The sequence below is a fragment of the Candida metapsilosis genome, assembly GCF_017655625.1.
Source record: "Candida metapsilosis strain BP57 chromosome Unknown scaffold7, whole genome shotgun sequence".
Lineage (NCBI taxonomy): Eukaryota > Fungi > Ascomycota > Pichiomycetes > Serinales > Debaryomycetaceae > Lodderomyces > Lodderomyces metapsilosis.
In genome coordinates, this window is record NW_027138165.1 from 544,248 (window position 1) to 564,727 (window position 20,480).

General features: G+C 37.6%; 10 protein-coding genes across 10 annotated transcripts; 2 read left to right on the plus strand and 8 right to left on the minus strand. All coding sequences in view use genetic code 12, as the record gives it.

Moving 5' to 3' along the window:
- Positions 1–184: 184 nt before the first annotated feature.
- Positions 185–2,305, minus strand: AMO1 (Amo1p; the record flags this gene model as incomplete). The annotated part of the gene is made up of 1 exon (XM_067693903.1): positions 185–2,305. The coding sequence occupies one exon, from the start codon at positions 2,303–2,305 to the stop codon at positions 185–187; it is 2,121 nt and encodes a 706-aa protein (XP_067546278.1).
- Positions 2,306–3,406: 1,101 nt separating this feature from the next.
- On the minus strand, positions 3,407–4,135 carry I9W82_004796 (uncharacterized protein; the record flags this gene model as incomplete). Its single annotated transcript, XM_067693904.1, has 1 exon — positions 3,407–4,135. The coding sequence occupies one exon, from the start codon at positions 4,133–4,135 to the stop codon at positions 3,407–3,409; it is 729 nt and encodes a 242-aa protein (XP_067546279.1).
- A 2,128-nt stretch (positions 4,136–6,263) lies between these two features.
- On the minus strand, positions 6,264–8,998 carry EFT2 (elongation factor 2; the record flags this gene model as incomplete). Its single annotated transcript, XM_067693905.1, has 2 exons — positions 6,264–8,788; positions 8,995–8,998. 2 exons carry the CDS (start codon positions 8,996–8,998, stop codon positions 6,264–6,266), a joined length of 2,529 nt encoding a protein of 842 aa, XP_067546280.1.
- A 338-nt stretch (positions 8,999–9,336) lies between these two features.
- Positions 9,337–10,041, plus strand: ADE8 (phosphoribosylglycinamide formyltransferase; the record flags this gene model as incomplete). The annotated part of the gene is made up of 1 exon (XM_067693906.1): positions 9,337–10,041. One exon carries the CDS (start codon positions 9,337–9,339, stop codon positions 10,039–10,041), a length of 705 nt encoding a protein of 234 aa, XP_067546281.1.
- A 71-nt stretch (positions 10,042–10,112) lies between these two features.
- Positions 10,113–11,222, minus strand: IDH2 (isocitrate dehydrogenase (NAD(+)); the record flags this gene model as incomplete). Its single annotated transcript, XM_067693907.1, has 1 exon — positions 10,113–11,222. One exon carries the CDS (start codon positions 11,220–11,222, stop codon positions 10,113–10,115), a length of 1,110 nt encoding a protein of 369 aa, XP_067546282.1.
- Positions 11,223–12,081: 859 nt separating this feature from the next.
- SMP3 (glycosylphosphatidylinositol-alpha 1,2 mannosyltransferase) lies at positions 12,082–13,542 on the plus strand (the record flags this gene model as incomplete). Its single annotated transcript, XM_067693910.1, has 1 exon — positions 12,082–13,542. One exon carries the CDS (start codon positions 12,082–12,084, stop codon positions 13,540–13,542), a length of 1,461 nt encoding a protein of 486 aa, XP_067546283.1.
- A 34-nt stretch (positions 13,543–13,576) lies between these two features.
- On the minus strand, positions 13,577–14,752 carry PR26 (proteasome regulatory particle base subunit; the record flags this gene model as incomplete). Its single annotated transcript, XM_067693911.1, has 1 exon — positions 13,577–14,752. One exon carries the CDS (start codon positions 14,750–14,752, stop codon positions 13,577–13,579), a length of 1,176 nt encoding a protein of 391 aa, XP_067546284.1.
- A 245-nt stretch (positions 14,753–14,997) lies between these two features.
- SHE9 (She9p) lies at positions 14,998–16,467 on the minus strand (the record flags this gene model as incomplete). Its single annotated transcript, XM_067693912.1, has 1 exon — positions 14,998–16,467. One exon carries the CDS (start codon positions 16,465–16,467, stop codon positions 14,998–15,000), a length of 1,470 nt encoding a protein of 489 aa, XP_067546285.1.
- Positions 16,468–16,596: 129 nt separating this feature from the next.
- On the minus strand, positions 16,597–17,484 carry PLC2 (Plc2p; the record flags this gene model as incomplete). Its single annotated transcript, XM_067693913.1, has 1 exon — positions 16,597–17,484. The coding sequence occupies one exon, from the start codon at positions 17,482–17,484 to the stop codon at positions 16,597–16,599; it is 888 nt and encodes a 295-aa protein (XP_067546286.1).
- A 225-nt stretch (positions 17,485–17,709) lies between these two features.
- HSP78 (chaperone ATPase) lies at positions 17,710–20,169 on the minus strand (the record flags this gene model as incomplete). Its single annotated transcript, XM_067693914.1, has 1 exon — positions 17,710–20,169. The coding sequence occupies one exon, from the start codon at positions 20,167–20,169 to the stop codon at positions 17,710–17,712; it is 2,460 nt and encodes an 819-aa protein (XP_067546287.1).
- Between the last annotated feature and the right edge of the window lie 311 nt (positions 20,170–20,480).

Below are 20,480 nucleotides of genomic sequence, written 5' to 3' on the forward strand. Positions count from 1 at the left end.
TTTGTTGATGGTTAAGCAGCGATGATCTTCTCAATACAATTTTTTTTTTTTTGTGTTCTGACACGATTGCTTATGGACCTCTTAATCGTTGCAAAAGAATCCACTACAATCACATATAACAATTCAGTTCCTATCAATCACTATATATATATACCCAATACCCTTCGCTCTATACCATCGATTTCTATTTCTTACAACATTCCGTAGCCAATCTCGAACTCTTGTCAACATTCAAACTGCATGTATCAATACCAGGTGCTCCAGCCTTGACTTCAGATGTAGTTTTAGCATACGATGGTTTAACATCCAATACTGGGTTTTCAGTATGAATGTTTCTTGGTCTCAATTGCAAATCAAAAATCTCTGTTGGCATAACTGGGAAATCTTCTGGTGCTGGGAAATGAGTAATACCAAAAGTGTGGAAGAATACAATATCAGTATTGTTGATGTTTGCAGAACCGTCACCAATCCATTTCCTCATACCTCTTGGTCCATCACCACTCCATTGAGCTACGTGGTCTCCCGATGGGTATAATAAACCGTATCCATAATCATCATCCTGGTATGGAAGAACTTGAGTATGGTTTGCTGCCCAAGGTGCTCTCTTTTTCACCAATGAACCTTCTTGTGCCAACAATGGTGAACAGAATGTGGAAACCAATTTGTATGTTGCTGGTTTACCAGAATACTTGTGTATAGAACTTGGATTGAAAATATCCCAGGTTCTAGCAGTAGCACCTTCAAAGTTTGTGATACCATCTTTAACTGTTTTGAAAGTCTGTTTGTCACAATAGAAAGCATTACCATACATGTTTTCATTAGAGCCAGTTGGGAAAGGTGAAGGTCTAGCATCACTTGTAGCAGCTGAGTTGTTGTCTCCATCAATTCTTGGGTGCAATCTCAATGAGAACAAATGTTGATGGTTGTGAGCATTAACGTTTGGATAAACCTTGGTACCCCATGGTCCAATATCTTCATCATCAGCACAAACAAAGGTGTTCAATATACCAGTCAATCTCACTTCCAACTTGATAGTACCATCTTGTCTCAAAATCCAATAGATACAGTATTCGTAATTAGCTGCAGTGAAGATTTGAGAAATGATCAACTTCTTTCCTCTAGTTGTGACTGTAGTTTGGAAATCATCTCTAAAGTCGGAATGTTTAAAAAGCAAACCATCATCCTCTTCGTGGATACAGATTGCATTCTTGACAGTTGACGCATCACCATCCTTGTTTGGGAAATGAGCATCCAAGTAATGGATAACACCCTTACAATCACAACCTAAAGCCAAAGGATTGGTACAGTTACCAGCACCATATTCACCAATATCCAAAGCATGTTTTCTTTGGTGAGGGAAATCAGGACAACCATAAGGAACCACCATCTCACAAAGGGAAATACGATGGAACAATGGTCTAACATTTCCGTGATCGTTATAAGTCATATCACTCAAAACAATACCTTCACGGTAATTGAACCCGATATGGAAATTAAAGTTTGACCATGACATAACGTGTCCATCCAATCTGAATGAAACACCTTCCGGTTGAGTAATATTGATTGGAGTATTGTCATTTCTGAAACCAGATGGGTTTTCCTTGGTACCAAACTTTTCAGCAATGTGTTTTGGATGGAAACTTGAGTGTTTAAACTTTGACAATGGTCTCCTCTTTTGTGGAATATCAATGTAAATCACTTTACCAGCATTCATATCAACCACAGGACAGAAATCAAATGGATGGGAGTAGTGAGAATCGTCTTCATCTGATCTGTAATACATCAAAGCTTGTTGCAACCTTTTTGATGATCCCCACCTTTCATCGTAACCGATAGTCCAAGCATCACAATAAATCTTGTCCATAGAGTTAGGTGGTAACCCACTCAATTCACATTGTCTAATAACCTCTGGATCATGACGTACAATCTCCTCGGTTCTTTGCAAATCCAGTGGAGTCAAAATTGGTTGAACACCCTCAGTGTGTTTCATTTCAACAACATGTTGAGCACTTATGTCAACCACACCTTCATGAACACCATTATCACCATCAATAACAACGACAAAGTAAGCAATTCTAGGTGGTCTGGGACCGTTCTTCTCCTTCCATTCATAATAAGCTCTCTTGATAGGTTCTCTCAAGGTAATTGTGTTGAAGCTGATAGATTTGTTGCTGTATTTACTCTTGATGAGAGATGAAACCGACTTGATTTCTTGTGGGGTTAATGGATCCAATGGGTGGGCTGGAGCAGGTGGGGCTCCAGCAGCTGAAGTTGAATGTAATGCCAATTGGGCTAATCTTTCCATCTTTAAAGTAAACTGATTTTCTAGCAAAAATTGATAGCAAGAAAAGGAACTGTTTGGAATAGATGTGATGAGAGAAGAAGAAGAAGGAAGGAAGGATGTCTATTTATATTGTTGAAAATATTTATGGAGATATCTTGATTACTCAAAAAACTATTCTTTTAATAAAATATTTCTGATATGTAAGTTCGGTAAAGTTTAAAATTTGATAAAGCATAATAAAATTTTCTTTGCATTATCAAAAGTCGTATATCTGCTTACTGCAGCCAATAGATTCGAGTAGGATAAGGTAAAGCACCAGATAAGTCAACTCAATACATTACTCTAGCATGATAGGAGAATAACGGGCGATAACGAAACTACGTACATTCATTATCTTTTCTATGTATTTTCGGATAATTGAATCTATTTGGTGGAGATCTCTGATTAAAAGAAAATCGTGTTTTGTGTACCAATTAAGCTCTCTTATCCGTACCCAATGAGGTAAACATTTCCAGGCGGAAAAATAAATAATACCCCCCTGGGCTATACTTTCCAAATTTGTAAGTCTGTGCGGCATTAGAAGTTTGAGAGACTTTTTTTTCCTCAAACCGCGAACTATTGCCCAATTCGGTAAGAAATGTTGCGGTGTAATACTTTTCAAAAAAGCTACATCGACAAATGACTTGGATGTGACGTTACCATTAGGACTGTAAGACAGACTGCCTCGGATGAGTAGAGAGGGTGTATTCTGTCACAACTAGTGAAAACTTGTTGCATCAAAATTTGCAACAAAATTGTAGAAAAATAGTACTCAATAATGGATGCAAACTAGAGCCACAAATGAGGTTAAGCAAATATTGACAAGTTGTGAGTATACAGCTATAGTAGGAAGAGCATCACTTTACTATCTAACTGTACTGGCATTATCTCCTTATCGGGTCTGTCTCTCACCAAGGGCGATCGGTTGCAAATATCTATTTCTTTTTGACTCCTTTCTTTTGTCGTTTATTGATTTGTGACACAGAGCAACGGAAATCCGCAGTGTCACAAAAACCAATTAGACGATAAATCCGTCCATTGAAGAAAATGCTACACCAGCCAAGCCATTATCAACGTACTTCTTCAATTAACTATATGCTCTATGTAAGGAAAGAATGTGAATGAGAAAAACATCAATACTGCGTACGATGTTAAAGCAACCAAATCCAATCCGATATGTACGACCAAGATCCAATGAGCAACAATAATTAAGACAGCATTATAACTGTGAATCAAATTGGCGATTATTAGCCTGAAGTCAGTGGTATGTTTTGCTATAGCAGTCAAATTTGCAATGATTCCGCAGCCAACTGTAACTCCATATGTGATTGTCAACCATATGAAAGTACCAACTTCACCAATATAATCGTAGTACGATAGTATCATGATGATAAATAATGAGAATCCACTCAATCTTCTGAAATGAGATGTTGATAATGACTTCTTCTGTTGAATTTTCTCTCCATAAACTTCCTCATCAAAAGTATGTTCACAATCGCTGACTTCATCGAGTTGAATCAGGGGAATATTATCATTGTGGGAGTCGTTATACGGAGTAACCACACTGGTTAAAAATATCGATGTACAATAGATGCAACTTAGGACAAAGCAATCAAAATTTTGCGATGATACTAGCTTCAATTGAGTTATTGTCGTGATAAAACTTCCCCATAGAAGCAACAAAATCAAATATAAGTTTCTGCATTTTATGTGATATAGTAAGAAGCAAAGGGACACTATACTGCTGATGTAGATGTAAGGTTGAGCGCTTAGCGTGGATATAGCTTCTTGAAAATCTATTGTAATAGTCATTCTGTAATGTGGTTGCTAGCAAGTAGGAATAAATAAAATGTAGGGTATATAGTAAAACAGGTGGATATTTGAATAAAACGTGAAAATTTTGGTATTTTGTAGTGGTGCCAATTATGAATTAGTAATAGCACCAAATTTTTTCTCAAATTAGACGGGTATTTTTATTAAAATGTCTTGTGAGCGGAAAAAAAATTAAGGTTGTGATTAGATAGGGTATTAAAAGTTGACCGTGCTTAAAGCTGAATTTGAAAACCAGTCAAATAGGAACTCAGCACATGTGTTGTTATGATTTGTTGAGGAATAGAAATAGAAGGAATTGGGAATTTCTTAACCATTATATATATATATATATGCCAAAATTATAGCATGATGCGTATACTAAAAAAAGAAATTCTACTTGTTCTATTGTCTATTTTTGTATCATCAAATAAGAAAACAAAGAAAAAAAAAATTATTTAGTAGTCTTTTGTGCATCTTTTTTTTTACTAAAAATTATGACCTTTATGCAAGAATAACCATATAGGCAGGTATCAAATAGCCCTTTCGGTCTAAAAGTCAACAGCAGAGCTTTCTTAAAAAGATGAGGCAATTGTTGGCGAAGACCAGCGAAAAAGAGAAATAATAATACAAAATAGGTAAAACCCAACAAAGAGACTTTGCAATGTTCTTCATGTATGACGCACACTATATTGACTACTATTTTTGCTCAAATAGGGTCGATAATAAACATCAAGCCCTGTAATAAGTAACGCTCTAACCAGTTTGGAACCCGGTTTATGCGAAGACCTATAAATAGATTCCTTCAGCTTGCTTGAACACTCCTAGAGACTCGATTTTTGAACCGTTGGTTATTACTAGATGTGTTTCAATTCCCCAAGGTGAGTCATTCCATACTTCAACTGGAGCCGCGTCCATCGTCCATACCTTTACTTCCAGATTGACTGGGACTCTTATTTTGCGGCAATAGTGAAAATTAACTTTTTATTTTTATTTTTATTTTTATTTTTTTTCCAATCCCTGAACATCCGAAAAAATTGTCATTCAATTTTTTTTCTTTCTATTATATGCTTTCAATTAGTGTAGCCGTGGACACAATAGATCAGACCAACTAATGAAGTAGTTATTCCTTACAACTAGAACCTTCAGCTATCTTTCTCTCTTTCTCTTTTTTGTTTCATTCTTTATGTTCCCTTGAAGCAGGCGCCCTTCCTTTCAGATCTAGACTTCTTTGTTTTTTCAACCGAGTTCCGCATTTCGGTCATAAAACGCAGAAAAAAAAAATAATATAAACACTTGTCACACAAAGCTTAAATTCTATAAGTTATATAACACAAAATATATCAGCACATTCTCTTGTTTTGGTAATCTGTGTAACAAAAATTACTAATTAAACTACCTCTTCAAGTAAATTAATCTTCACTTATTAGTAATGACATATACACAATAGACTATGTTTGACCGATTTACTTGAACACGGATTTCGTTCCTTAGCATTTTCTTTTCAATCTCGGAAACTTGCAATAGCAACTCGAGAATATTATGGTCAGGAACACACTCTTCCTTTGGTATCGTAACCACAGTACCAGGTACATGCCTTAAGAAAAGAACAATAGAGTGCCAATTATGCAAGTTAAAAATAGAAGCGGCTTTAAGTTTTTTACTGGGTTACCAATTCTGTCTACATGCCCGAAATTCCCTCACAAGAAAAAAAAAACAAACTTAAAAAAAATGAGACTAAAAACGATCGGCCTAAAAATGCAGCCCGGATTTCACGCATGCTCATTTTACAGCACGGATTTGACCCTGACTGCAAATTGTGCTCGATACCCAAGACCATCCGTCTTTGAGGGAGTCGCCATACGTATAAGCAATATCTCTCAAAAGTTCTCGTTGTTTAAGTATATTTGCAAAGGATCAACTCATCTACAACAGACGAGGCTACCAAAGCAAAAATGGAATCGTTCATCTGATGACTCTCAAAATTGCTATGGTTACATTTTCATAAAAGCGACCCCCCCTTAACTACCTGTCTCTATTCTACACTTTACTCTTTTTAATACACCTCTTTATTTTCCTAAACAACTAAATAAAAGGATTTCTGATAAATACACGTAACTTGTAAACTAGCTTACAATTTATCGTAGTATTCAGTGTAGTCTGGAACTTCTGGCTTCAAACCTTGTCTTACTCTCTTTTCCTTAACAATCAAACCTGGTTTAGAAGATGGGTCCTTAACGTCACCGTTCAAGATGGCCCAGTGATCAAAGATCAATTGTGGGAAAGCTTGACCACCAGTAGCTTGTCTCAATTCACCAGTGAAACCAAAAGATTCGTTAACTGGCAAGTAAGCCTTAACAGTGAACAATGGAGTACCTGGTCTTTGTTCTTCAGAGACAACTTGACCTCTCTTCTTGTTCAAGACTGAGTAGATACCACCAATGGCGTTTTCTGGACATTGGATTTCAACCAAAAAGACTGGTTCTTGGATAGCTGGTTCAGCCAACAACATAGAAGCGTAAGTAACTCTTCTCATGGTTGGGATAATTTGACCACCACCTCTGTGGATAGCATCAGCATGCAAAGTAACATCCAAAATGTTAATTCTGACTGATCTACAGTTCTCACCAAAGATTGGACCTTCCTTGGTAGCCCATTGGAAAGCAGCAACAACTGAATCTTTAATTTCGTTCAAGTATTGAACAGCCTTAGTTTGATCAACAACCAAGTTAGGACCGTTACCATCTGGACCGAAACACCAAATCTTTCTGGCATCAGTAACATCCCATCCGTGCTTGTCAGCCAAGATTCTAGCTCTGGCCTTGAAATCATCTCTTGGGTTGATAACACCGTTTTCAATGTCCAATGAGACTTCTTCGTCAATTGGTTGAGCTTTAACATAGATTCTGTTATGCTTGTTTGGTGATTTAGACAAAGCAACCATTGATGATTCACCTTCAACAGTTTCTCTGTAAGAAACGACTGGTGGTGAAACCTTGATTGGGATACCAGCATGGTCGTTTTCCAAATCGGACAAACAAATTTCCAAGTGCAATTCACCGGTAGCAGCAACAATGTGTTCACCGGATTCGTTCATTGAAGTCATGACACATGGATCGGATTTGGACAATCTCTTCAAACCTTCAACCAATTTTGGCAAATCGTTAGCATTCTTAACTTCAACAGCAACTTGCACAACTGGTGAGACTGAGAATTTCATAACCTTCAAGTTGTGGGCGGATTCACTGGTGGTGATGGTACCTGATTTCAACAAGAATTGATCAATACCAACCAAACCAACAATGTTACCAGCTGGACAGTCATCAATTTGTTCAACGTTTCTTCCCATCATCAAAACAGTTCTTTGAATAGATTTGATAAACAAATCATCCTTCTTACCAACTTGATAGTTTGGACCTTGGATTCTAACTTTTTGACCAGACTTGACAGTACCAGCGAAAACTCTACCGAAAGCGTAGAATCTACCTTTATCGGAGGTTGGAACCATCTTGGAGACGTACAACATCAAATCACCCTTAGGGTCACAGTTTCTAATGGCGTTACAGATGGCATCATCTGATGGACCTTCGTACAAAGTTTCAGCTCTGTAGTGTTGAGCAGTGACTGGAGATGGCAAGTGCAAGACAATCATTTCCAACAAAGCATCCGCAGCTGGCAAGAATTTTCTCATAACAACCTTCAACAAAGCTTTACCTTCCAATTCTTTTTCATCAGATTTCAAGTTGATTTCCAATTTTTCCAACAAGACTGGAATTTCATCCTTCTTGAAGTTCATGATGGCACTGAACAATCTAAAGATTGGGTCCAAGACAAACATGTTGAAAGCTCTTTCCAATGGCTTTCCATCAGCATCCTTGTCTTTGTTGGTCCATTTCTTGGTTTTTGGGTTAAAGTATGAGTCTCCCCACAATCTTTCCATCATCTTGGATCTGTCAACACCAAACTTCTTGGAGTACTTGGTAGCAAATTGTCTAACAGTGAAGGCCCAACCGTGCAAACCGGAACCGAAAGCAACAGTTCCCTTATCTGGGAAAACTTGAGCATCACCCAAAACTGGGTCAACATAAGTAGAAATGATAACGTTAACGGATTCAACAGTTCTAGCAAAAGATTGGTACAAATCTTCCTTGGTGACTTGCAATTCCAACAAAGCTCTATCAACCTTGTTAATAATAACAACTGGCTTAATTCTTTCACCCAAAGCTTGTCTCAAGACAGTTTCAGTTTGGACACAGACACCTTCAACGGTATCAACGACAACCAAAGCACCATCAGTGACTCTCAAAGCAGCAGTGACTTCTGATGAGAAATCAACGTGACCTGGAGAATCAATCAAGTTAATCAAGAATGAGTTACCTTCAGTCTTTTGTTTAATGTCCTTAACATCTTCATCGGTCATACCAGCAAACAATGAGATGGCAGTAGATTTAATGGTAATACCTCTTTCTTGTTCATCCTTTCTGGTATCCATAAATCTAGCTTCACCAGCCTTACCAGCTGAGATAATACCGGCCTTTTGGACCAATGAATCGGTCAAAGTAGATTTACCGTGATCGACGTGAGCAATGACGGACATGTTACGCACATTGGTAACCTTGTCCATCAAGTCACGGATTTGTTCAATAGTGAAAGCAACTATAGGGATTGAAGTTAGTAAATCATTGCCCTTCATAAGCCAAAAAAAAAAAAAAAATTGCTGAAGAAAAAAAATTTTCATCAATTGAGTAGCCACATGGTTTTAGAAGATAGACCATTTAGTGGCTTTTAAAACCGGTCCAAGTTCAATCAATGTAAACATTAAGTCCCCATATATCAATTTCCTTTGCGTTCCTATGACATACCCATCTTGTAGTTATTTTTATGGTGTTAAATCCAATGAGTTGTTAAGAAAGGGAAGGGGGGAAAAAGGTTATATTTTCTGAAGAGAGAGAAAAAAAATTTTTTTTATAAAGGTGACATCGAATGCTTTTTTTTTACTGCACAGAGGTAGTGTATCCTTGGCTAAAAGAAGCACATCACATTATTGTAGTTATTTAGACAAAAGCACACTACCTTTGAGGAGAAAAAAGGTTGGTGTCGTAGAACTTATTTTCACGACACATAATCAGAGTCAATATCAATTGAACATTTTTTTTTTAAATTGAAGGGTTTAATAAAGTTAGTGTGCCCTCTTTATCACAAGAATGCCATTGAATATAACTGTTTTGATATCAGGCTCAGGTACAAACCTACAGGCCTTGATAGATGCTCAAAATGAGGGTAAGTTACCCAATGGGGTAATAACTCAAGTCATCTCATCGTCAAGCACTGCGTATGGTTTAACAAGAGCTGAAAAAAGTAAGATCCCTACTAAAGTTCACGCCTTGAAAGATTACTATAAAGGCATTCCCAAGGAGAAAACTGATGAGAGAAAAGCCAAAAGAGAGCAGTTTAATGTCGATTTAGCCAATCTTTTGATATACGGATCAGTTGATAAATCCAAAGAAGATGCAGAATACAAAAAGCCGGATTTGATTGTATGTGCTGGGTGGATGTTGATTTTAGCTCCATCGGTATTGAAACCATTAGAAGAGGCAGGGATTACAATTATCAATTTACACCCCGCATTGCCAGGAGCATTTGATGGCACGCACGCTATTGATCGTTGTTGGAAAGCTGGTCAAGATGGTGAAATTACCGAGGGAGGAGTCATGATCCACAAGGTTATTGCTGAAGTGGACCGAGGTGAACCTATATTGGTAAAGAAACTAGATTTGAAAAAAGGTGAGGCCTTGGAAGAGTACGAAGATAGAGTACACAAGGTTGAGCATGTAGCTATTGTTGAAGGTACAAACAAAATACTAGAGGAGTTGTTATTGACAAAGAAGCTAGATAAACTTATTCTATAGTTTTTTTTTATGTGCTTTGTAAATAAATTGTACCTATGTTTCTAAATAATTTATCTACTTTGTTTCCAAACTTACAATCTCTTGATAACTTCTTCAGTGAAACGTTGAGTAGTTGCAGTACCCTTCAAGTCACCAGTTCTGTTTTCTGGACCAGAGGCAATAGTCTTCAAAACAGCCGATTCAATCTTATCAGCATCACTGTTCAAAGACATGTGTCTCAACATCATACAAGAAGACAACAACAAAGCAGTTGGGTTAGCCAATCCTTTACCAGCAATATCTGGAGCAGAACCGTGGACAGCTTCGAAAATAGAAACGGTGTTACCCATATTACCTGATGGGGTCAAACCTAAACCACCAATCAAACCAGAAGACAAATCAGACATAATATCACCGTACAAGTTTGGCATAACCATAACAACATCTTTGTACAAACCTGGGTCTTGGGTCAATCTTAATGAAGTATTGTCCAATAATTCAAATCCTAATTTGACATCTGGGTATTCTTGAGCAATTTCCTTAGCAGTGTTGACAAACAAACCATCAGACAATTTCATAATTGAAGCCTTGTGGACAACAACAACATGTGGTTTATTGATTGATTTGGCGTATTCAAAAGCATATCTGATAACTTTTTCAGATGCAGGCTTAGTAATCAATTTGATTGATTGAACAACACCTGGAACGATGGTGTGTTCGATACCAGAGTATTCACCCTCGGTATTTTCTCTGATCAAAACGGTATCAACGTTTTTGTAAGGAGTGTCGTAACCAACAATAGATTTACATGGTCTGACGTTGGCAAACAAGTTGAAGGTTCTTCTTAAAGTCAAGTTCATAGAAGTGTGTCCTTTTCCAACTGGGGTGGCCAAAGGACCTTTCAAAGCAACCAAGTTTCTATTTACCGAATCAACGGCATCTTGTGGTAAAGTGGTTTTTCCGTCAATCAACAATGGAGTGACATCAACTGGTTCCCATTCAATTGGAACATTGGCAGCAGCGTAAATGTCTTTAACTGCTTGTGAGATTTCGGTACCAATACCATCACCTTCAATCAAAGTAACAGTATATTTACCGTTATCCTTCTTTTTACCGGTAAATTGACCAGCAATGAATGATCTGGTTAATGATGGACCAGTAGTGGCTCTGAGTGGAATAGATTTAGCAATTTGTCTCAACATTGCTTCTGTTTAGGAATAGATGAAATAATTTATATTGAAGATGAATTGGATGGAATTGGATGAGATTTTTTTTTTCTTTTTCCTTTCTTTCTTTCTCAGTTTTTGTATGTAACACTATGAGAATAAATTTTTTTATTTTTATTTTTTTACTTTTTTCTAACCACAAGAAACACGTTGTAATTTAAAAGAATCTCTACTCAAACACAACATTGCTTCTAGCTCGCTGTTTGTATAAAAGGGAAGAGATGCCCGACCTAGTACGTTCTCTGTCGCCATTTGTTCAGTCTGTCAATCTCCTCTACTTCTTTATTCGTCATTCTCGGAGTTATAAAATAGGTAATAAAAAATATTTTAATTCTCGCATCTGCTCATCCAATGAAAATGATGAATTCTTACTTTGTGTCGGTTTGTCATAAATTTCGGACTCGATTTTATCAAACAAAACCAAAAAAGTAAAAAAAGAAAACTCCGAAAGCTACCGGATAAATTTACCGGAATATAGTTTGTCACTCAGAGAGAGATTTACACAGCATGAACAACAAAAATAAGCTTAACTGATTGAAGACACATGTAAATGATGCTTGGTGCAGTGATTGCATATGTGATTCCCTACGATGGGAAAAGAGACACCTACTCTTTTCTAAATCTTCTTTCAACTTCACTTAAACTCTACAAAAAAAGCCAAGCGTATGTAAGTCAGACCACCTTGGTATAGAAATAGCAGGATACATACAGGTCAGCCACGACATACTTTGTTGAAGTCATACCGTGCCGCCATTGCGTTGACCAAAAGAACGCGTTTGAAGCAAGAAAAAAAAAAAAAAACAAAAAAAAAAAACATTACTTCTCCAGATATCCAATGTTGAATATTATCAATTGGAGAAACATCTACCTATTGACTATTCCATTACGGGTTGTGTTCACATTATGCAACTCGTACATACACCCAGATGAACACTTTCAATCACTAGAGGTGCTTGCGAATAAGATCCTCGGGTTTGAAACGACTATACCATGGGAATTTGATAGTGCATCACCTGCCAGAAGTTATGGCCCTTTATACCTCGTATATGGACCAATATTGTACATTATTCAAGGATTGGGCTTGGACTTGTCTCCGATACAAATATGGTACATAATTCGATTACAAAACTGTCTCCTAAGTTGGTTGGTGACTGATTTTTGCTTGTATTGGATGTTGCCCGTGAAACGTGAACGAATCAAGGCATTATTTTTCACACTGACTTCGTTTGTCACTTTAGTTTTTCAAAATCATTTGTTCTCAAATAGTATTGAAACGATATTGTTGGTTTCAGCGATATACATCATTGATGATTTGAGGTATATACAAGAGAATCGAGATTTGCATAGTGTCAGAAAGAGAACATCCTTGCTTGTCTTGGGACTGTTGGTGTCAATCGGTGTGTTTAATAGAATTACGTTTCCTGCGTTTTTGATTCTCCCTGGTTGGTATGTATTGAAATATATCACTAGTCATATATTATCGGTCATTCCGTTGGTATTTGGATTCATCATACCGTCAATTGCATTTATACTATTTGATACTAAGATGTACGGCTCAAAAGAGTACGTCATCGCTCCATTGAATAATTTACTTTATAATTCAGATGTGGAGAATTTGGAAGTGCACGGTCTACATCCTTTATACACTCATATAATTGTCAATTTACCACAAATACTTGGCCCTGGGTTACTATTTATGGCTTCAAAAAGGTATTGGAAGACCACTCCGTTCTTGTCATTAGCCAGTGGCCTTTTATTTCTTTCATTTTTCCCACACCAAGAACTTCGATTCATTATCCCAATATTACCCTTTTGTTGTTGTTGTTTTGATTTAACTCCAAAATGGGTGTCATCTTACCTCATCTATGTCTGGTATTTATTCAATTTGGGTATGTCCTTATTGATGGGGGTTCTCCATCAGGGCGGAGTTGTGCCTGTATTGGACTATTTACGCGAAAATAATCTCAAGGGTACACACATTTGGTGGCACACCTATTCTCCTCCTTCTTGGTTCTTGGGGAGTCATTCCGTGGAAACTATTGCACTCGATGGGGTAGCAAACACTAGCAAAGATTTTACGTTAATCGATGCTATGGGGCTGAACATAACACAGCTTGAAGCAGCATTGTACAATAGAGACGGGCCTGTTTACTTGATTACTCCTATAGCCTCATTTCAAAACTTCAACACCACTCACTTCAAATCCATCTACAACTACACCTATCACATTGATTTGGATCATTTGGACATTAACAATTTTCATCTAGGCTTGGGTGTGTACCAATTGATTGTATAATTCCTAAAAAAAACAATTGCATATTGTACATAGTTTATTTATAGAAATCAAATTTATCATGTTCTGTTCCAGTCTTTACTTGTGAACTGTATGCTTCTTCCAAATCACTTTGCAAGATCATATATCTATTCTTTCTTACTGCTCTTAAACCAGCCTCTTGCATAATGGCCGCTATTACCGCACCAGATAACGGATCATTCCTTATTATAAGTGAGTCCAAATCGACTTCTGGTGCCAAGGACATCTTTGATGCAATGGTGGTGAAAATCAATCTTCTTTCTCTTCTATCCTTCAAGTTTGGAAATTCAATCTTTCTATCCAATCTACCTGGTCTCAACAACGCTGGATCCAACGTATCAGCCCTATTCGTGGCCATAATCACCTTAACATTTGACGTTTGATCAAACCCATCCATTTGATTCAACAACTCCAACAAGATTCTTTGCACTTCACGATCAGCACCAGTTTGAGCATCAAATCTCTTTGTGGCAATGGCATCTATTTCATCAATGAAAATGATTGCTGGAGAGTTTTCCCTGGCTAATCTAAACACATCTCTAACCATTCTTGGACCTTCACCTAAATACTTTTGAACAAACTCTGAACCATTGATTCTGATAAACGAAGCCTTTGTGGCATTGGCAACAGCTTTAACCAACATTGTCTTACCAGTTCCTGGTGGACCATACAACAAAACACCTCGTGGTGGATCTATACCAATTTGACTATACAAATGTGATTGTTCCAATGGCAATTCCACTGATTCGACAATTTCTTGCTTTTGCATATCTAGACCACCAATATCGGCATATGTGACATCTGGCTTCTCATTGTCTCCAACAATAGAGATAGAAGAGTCTGCTTCTGGGGGTAAAATATCAACCAATGCATTTGAATGACGATGTAATGCAACTGATGATGATGGCTTCAACAACTCACGATCCAATGTGGACAAAATACGCACAACATAGTTTGATCCAGTAGTTGATGAAACAATACCGGTATTTTCATCGATTGGTTCCAAAAATTGACCAATTACTAATGGAACTGACTTGATTCTTTTAACTTCTTCTTGCGCTCTGATTAATTCTCGTTTTAAGTGACGTTGCTCATCTTTTATATATTCTTCTTGTATCTTTATCAAGTTGAGTTCTTTTAATAAGGCCTTGTGACGTAAGAATATGTCGGTGTTACCGTCCACGCTTGTCATTTGTGGTGTTATTGGTGATGAGTTTGAACTTGTGTAAAGTAAGTGGCAAATCTGGAAAAAAGTGTTGAAGAATTTCTTGTGTAGCGCGGCGACACACTTTTTTTTTTTTTTTTACTGGCACCATTTGGGTGTGTCGTGTGAATGCTAAATACTATGAGAGGACCACTAGTGGGAAGTCTTGCTCGCACGATGCTTCTCTTCTATGGAGATAGACTCTAATAATGCATTCTATTATAAGATTTTGGTTACCTATTTACAAATAGGGTGAGGATAGAGCCTAACCCACAAGCTAGGACACTAATCACCACAGTATAAACACCAAATTCAAATTTGTCTAATTGCAACGACTTCACCTGCGGTGACATCATTGCTTGGTAATTGCGAACACATACATCTTTGAAATTTGAAGATTTGATCTTCAAAAGTTCATAGTAGTATGCACTCATTGAGTCAAATTTGACCGGATCAATCTCTGGCTCGTGAACATGTGGCCTTGATTGTTCCTCAATTTGCTTAGTAACATCACCTTCTTCGTGTTCCAATTGCTCTATTATTGGTTCTAATATTTCTTTATTCTGTTGACTGATTCCAACTAATACATTCTTGACCTTGTCCTCAAACCCTCTTACTAGCTTCGCTCTCTTCCATGGCTCAACAAGGAACGTAGCCACAATAAACAACAACACGTTTAGACCCATCAATACCCATGTTCCCCAAGTGGAAGATCTTCTAATTTTATCCGACCAGATTTGTTCTTCGTGATATCGTGTCAATATCAGTTGCGTCAACTTAAGCTGGACGCTATCAACCTTCAGTTCAGCTTCCTGTAATTTCTGCTCACATTCTTGTTCGTTGGTTTCGTTGTGATGATCATTACGGTACAACTCAGTGAACCTCTCCAAATCATGCAGCGACCAATTATGTTTTCTTGTCAATAATTCATTAACCTCTCTTTGTGAATGAGAGCGTCTCTGAATTGCTTCTGCATATTCTTGTTTGCATTTCTTTACCTCCTCTTTGGCCTTTTTCAAGTCGTCTTCTTGTTCATGAATAGATTTTTTCAACCGTTCAATTGCTGAGTAGCCAGTAACATCATTCAATGCTCTAGTGACCGTAAGTATTGTATCATGAGCCGAGTCTAGGTAATTTGATACTTTTCTTGTAAGCGGACTTTGTCGCTTGGCCTTTTGAGATGGCAAATCCCCAATTTCTTCTTGAATGGTTTCGTTTATTTCTTTAGCCAAGTTTGGTATTTCGGACTCATCAACAGCATCCTCGGTGCTAGCAATAATTTTATTTTCAACTCTTAGGTTTTCCTCCTTGTCAGTCTCCTCACTTTTCACAGTCTTTTCATGTACTTCCTCATCAACACCTCGAAGCTTTCCCGAATCCGTGGTGCTGAAATCGGCATCATGCTCTTTACTAGCCCTTGCAAGTTCCGCTTTACGTTCCTCTTCCTTTTTCTTTCTTTCTTCTTCTTCTTGCTTCTCTTTTAACTTCCTCGACGCTTCCCTCTCCTTTTCTAGTTTCTTTCGTTCTTCCTCAATCTTTCTTTGTTTTGATTCCTGGCCTAGATTGGTCCCCTCAATTATTTTCCGCAATTTCTCATCATTGATGGTTGATAAGTAATCTGGCTTTTTCGACTGTAGACGTATAGCAGTGACAAACAATGGACGTCGTAAAATAACTCGTGCTAGAGTCACACGATGAAACATGGTGTGCCGTTTGTTTTGAAAGCCGATATCTGGATTTTCCAAAATTTTCTGCAAACAGTGCGAATAATATGGAGAGATACTACATGGTTCCGTGTTTACGAAAAAACTTGCTTAACTAGTTTCTACCTACTAAAAGTTTGTATCGATCAATTCCTTGACCATCTTCCAATCGTCAGCTTCGGCATAGTCCAAAACAATGATTCCCACACCCTTGTGGAAAGTTTCTTGAATATTACCCTTAATCATAGCTTCGGAAATTGGTTGTGGCCAACATTCAGTGTCAAAAAAGTTCGAACCAGATGTAAAGTTAACAAACAACTTATCATCATGACTGTTTGTATAGTCTTGTGCTTTCTTAGCCAAGTCTTTAACGTACTGAATCTTCTTTGGCAAATCGTCGGCAGATTTGACTTCACAGAAATCTTGCACAACAAAAGAACCACGATCGTCATCTGTGGTGTTGTAGGACCAAGAAGATGCACCGAAACCAAATTGATTTCTCAAGTTCTCGTCTTGGACGCCGAATCTTCTGAATAACAAAGCTTTACCACGCGCATCTCCAACTCTAGGAATATCCGTGTTCAAATACCATCTATCCTTGTTAGGATTGATATACTTGTCCCAAATCAACTTACCAAACTCATCTTGCTGATTATTCCAATCATCAGAGCCTTCTTGCTTGAGAGAAACAACAACAATCTCACTTCTATTCTTTTCAAGGAACTTGTAAACTTCTTCCAAAAGGTCAGTCAATTTCAATGGGAATGGAATCTTGACGGGAAATTTTCCATGAATAACTTGTAAATCCTTTTTATCATCTCCAACAAACAATTTACCAACTCTGATATCAAGGAATCTAACCCCGTGTTCCAATTGCTCAGTGACACTAGCGCCCTGACATTGCACTGAAGGTAAGGCAGTGTGACAAGCACCAGAATTGTGGGTACCTGGGATTGACAATTTAGAAAGTCTTGTATCGTCGTTGATTTCACCAATCCAATTCTTGTAGTTGACCATTGTTGATAAACTAGAGCAGTCGGGAAAAAGAATTGAAGTCTAGTGGAATTTTTTTTGTCGACGGCTGACCACAAGGTGAAATTTCACGTATAGGGCTTCCCTTATTGTAAATGGCTTTGTGTAACATTTGATTATTTGGAACCCTAACTCCGCCAAGATTGTTGTTCCTCGGAAGTTGATGTTCAATATATACAATTGTAGTCCATTTCCTATATTCTACATAACCTACTCATCCTTCTCCTTCTTCCTGTAGTAATCTTCTTCCTCCTCCTTGATCACAGATTCCTCACTATGGTTTGGCACAACATAGATATCATTATTCTTAACTTCAACCTTGGCAATCTCACCTTCTTGAATTTGTCCCTTCAACATAAGCATGGCAAGTGGGTTCAATAACTTCTTTTGAATCACTCTGTTCAATGGTCTGGCACCGTATACAGGACTGTAACCTTGTTCAATCAATGCATCTTTAGCCTCTTGGGTCAATTCTAAAACAATACGCTTGTCCAACAAACGTTCATCGATCTCACGCAATCTGATGTCCAAAATATCCTTCAATGACTTCTTGGATAATCTGTTAAAGACTAATGTATCGTCTAAACGGTTCAAGAATTCAGGTGGGTAGTAATGTTTCAAGTTGTCCAATACCTGCTGCTTGATCTCTTGATTAATATGACCATCTTCATAAGTATTTTTATCATTCAATAAAATATCCTGACCAATGTTGGATGTCATAATAATGATTGTATTTTTGAAACTGACTTTTGTACCATGTGAATCTGTCAACGATCCTTCATCCAAAACTTGCAACAAGACTTTAGCAATATCAGGATGTGCTTTCTCAAACTCATCAAACAAAACTATACTGTATGGTTTCCTTCTAACTGCTTCAGTTAACTCACCTCCTTCTTCATAACCAACATATCCTGGAGGGGCAGAAAGCAATCTCAGGATCGAATGCTTTTCTTGAAACTCCGACATGTCAAATCTAACAATGGCATTTTCATCATTGAATAGAAATTCCGCCAATGCTTTTGTTAATGCTGTCTTACCACAACCGGTTGGACCGAGGAACATAAACGAAGCAATTGGTCTGTTTTCATTAGTCAAACCAGCTCTTTGCAATCTGACTGCATCCGAAACGGCATGAATAGCTTCGTCTTGACCAACAACTTCTTGTTTCAAAATCACCTCCATGTCTAAAAGTTTATCTTTATCACCTTTCAACAAGCTGTTGACAGGAATTCCGGTCATTTTAGAAATAACGCCAGCAATGTCATCAGAAGTTACCGAGTCATGTAAAAGAGTAGTAGATCTGGAAGCTTGTTCCGATTGCGTCAACTTGATTAATTTGGACTGCAACTCAGGAATTACGGCGTACTGCAATTTAGAAGCAGTAGCATAGTCTCCATCTCTTTGACTTTGGTCCAACTCGTGTCTAGCTTCTTCCAATTTTGACTTGGCTTCCTTAACATCGTCAATAACTTTCTTCTCTGACTCCCATTGTTTCGTCAATTCATCAAGGTCCTTCTTTTTAACCTCTAAATCTTCCTCCAACCTGGTTCTTCTATCTTTTGAAAGTTGATCTTCCTCTTTCCTTAAAGACTCCAACTCAATTTCAATAGTCATAATTTGACGATCCAACTTGGCAATTGCATCTGGTCTTGATTCATGTTGTAACCTCAATGTGGAACTAGCTTCATCTACCAAGTCGATTGCCTTATCAGGCAAGAACCTATCTGTTATATACCTGTTGGAATATGTGGCAGCTGTAACCAAAGCTGAATCCAAGATTCTAACACCATGATGTACCTCATACTTTTCCTTCAAGCCTCTAAGGATAGATATCGTGTCTTCAACTGTAGGTTCACTAATCTGTACTGGAGAAAACCTTCTTGCTAAAGCAGCATCTTTTTCAACATATTTCCTATACTCATCAAGAGTAGTAGCACCACACATTGACAATTGACCTCTAGCTAAAGCTGGCTTGATCATGTTACTAGCATCAATAGATCCTTCGGCTTTACCCAACCCCATCAACAAATGGAATTCATCAATGAATAAAATAACCTGACCGTGTTTATCTTCAACTTCCTTCAATATAGATTTCAATTTACTTTCAAAATCTCCTCTGAACTTAGCGCCACTTATAATCCCTGCTAAATCCAAAGTAATGATGTGCTTCTCTTTCATTGATTCCGGAACTTCTCCTTTGATAATACGCTGGGCTAAACCTTCCATTATAGCAGTTTTACCAACACCAGCCTTACCAACTAATATAGGATTATTTTTGGTTCTCCTCGATAAGATCTGTATCGTACGGCGTATTTCTTCATCACGACCAAGAACTGGGTCCAACTTACCGTCTTTTGCCAACTGGGTTAAATCGGTACCATATTTTTCCAATGCTGGTCTATTATCCTGGTCATCTGGATTTTGCTGCATCTGCAATGACCTCGGAGCTGAGGAGTGAAATGCTCTTATTTGACTCATGTAGGTCAATTTGTGACCGAGTAACATAGGAGGAGGAGGAGGAGGTGATATCACCTGCCCTTGCTGAAACGAAGGCTGTCTACATTGTGGTTGAGATAAACATTTCGTTGTAGTTGGTAAATAGCTCTGGCTCAACCGGGAGTTCGGAACCGCTTTTAGTATTCTATTTCTTGCTATTCTCGATGTTAACATTTCTCTTTATTGAACGGTTTGTTGTAGTAGTAGTAGTGTAGTTTCTGGAGAAAACAGGAAATTCTAATTGACAAACTGCATCTAATATATAGCAATGGTCAATCCTTTTTTTTTATGGAGAGGAATGATATAGAAAATTGAAGGGGTAGTACAAAAGTGGCGGAATAAATAAATTTTGTTTGTAGAAGTTCATGGAACACAAAGAAATTTCTGGAACATTATCTAGACATCAAAAATTGATGTCACGCCTCAATATGTGTACAGAGATGAAAAGAGATTGTTAATATATTACAGCTAACACTCTACAGACT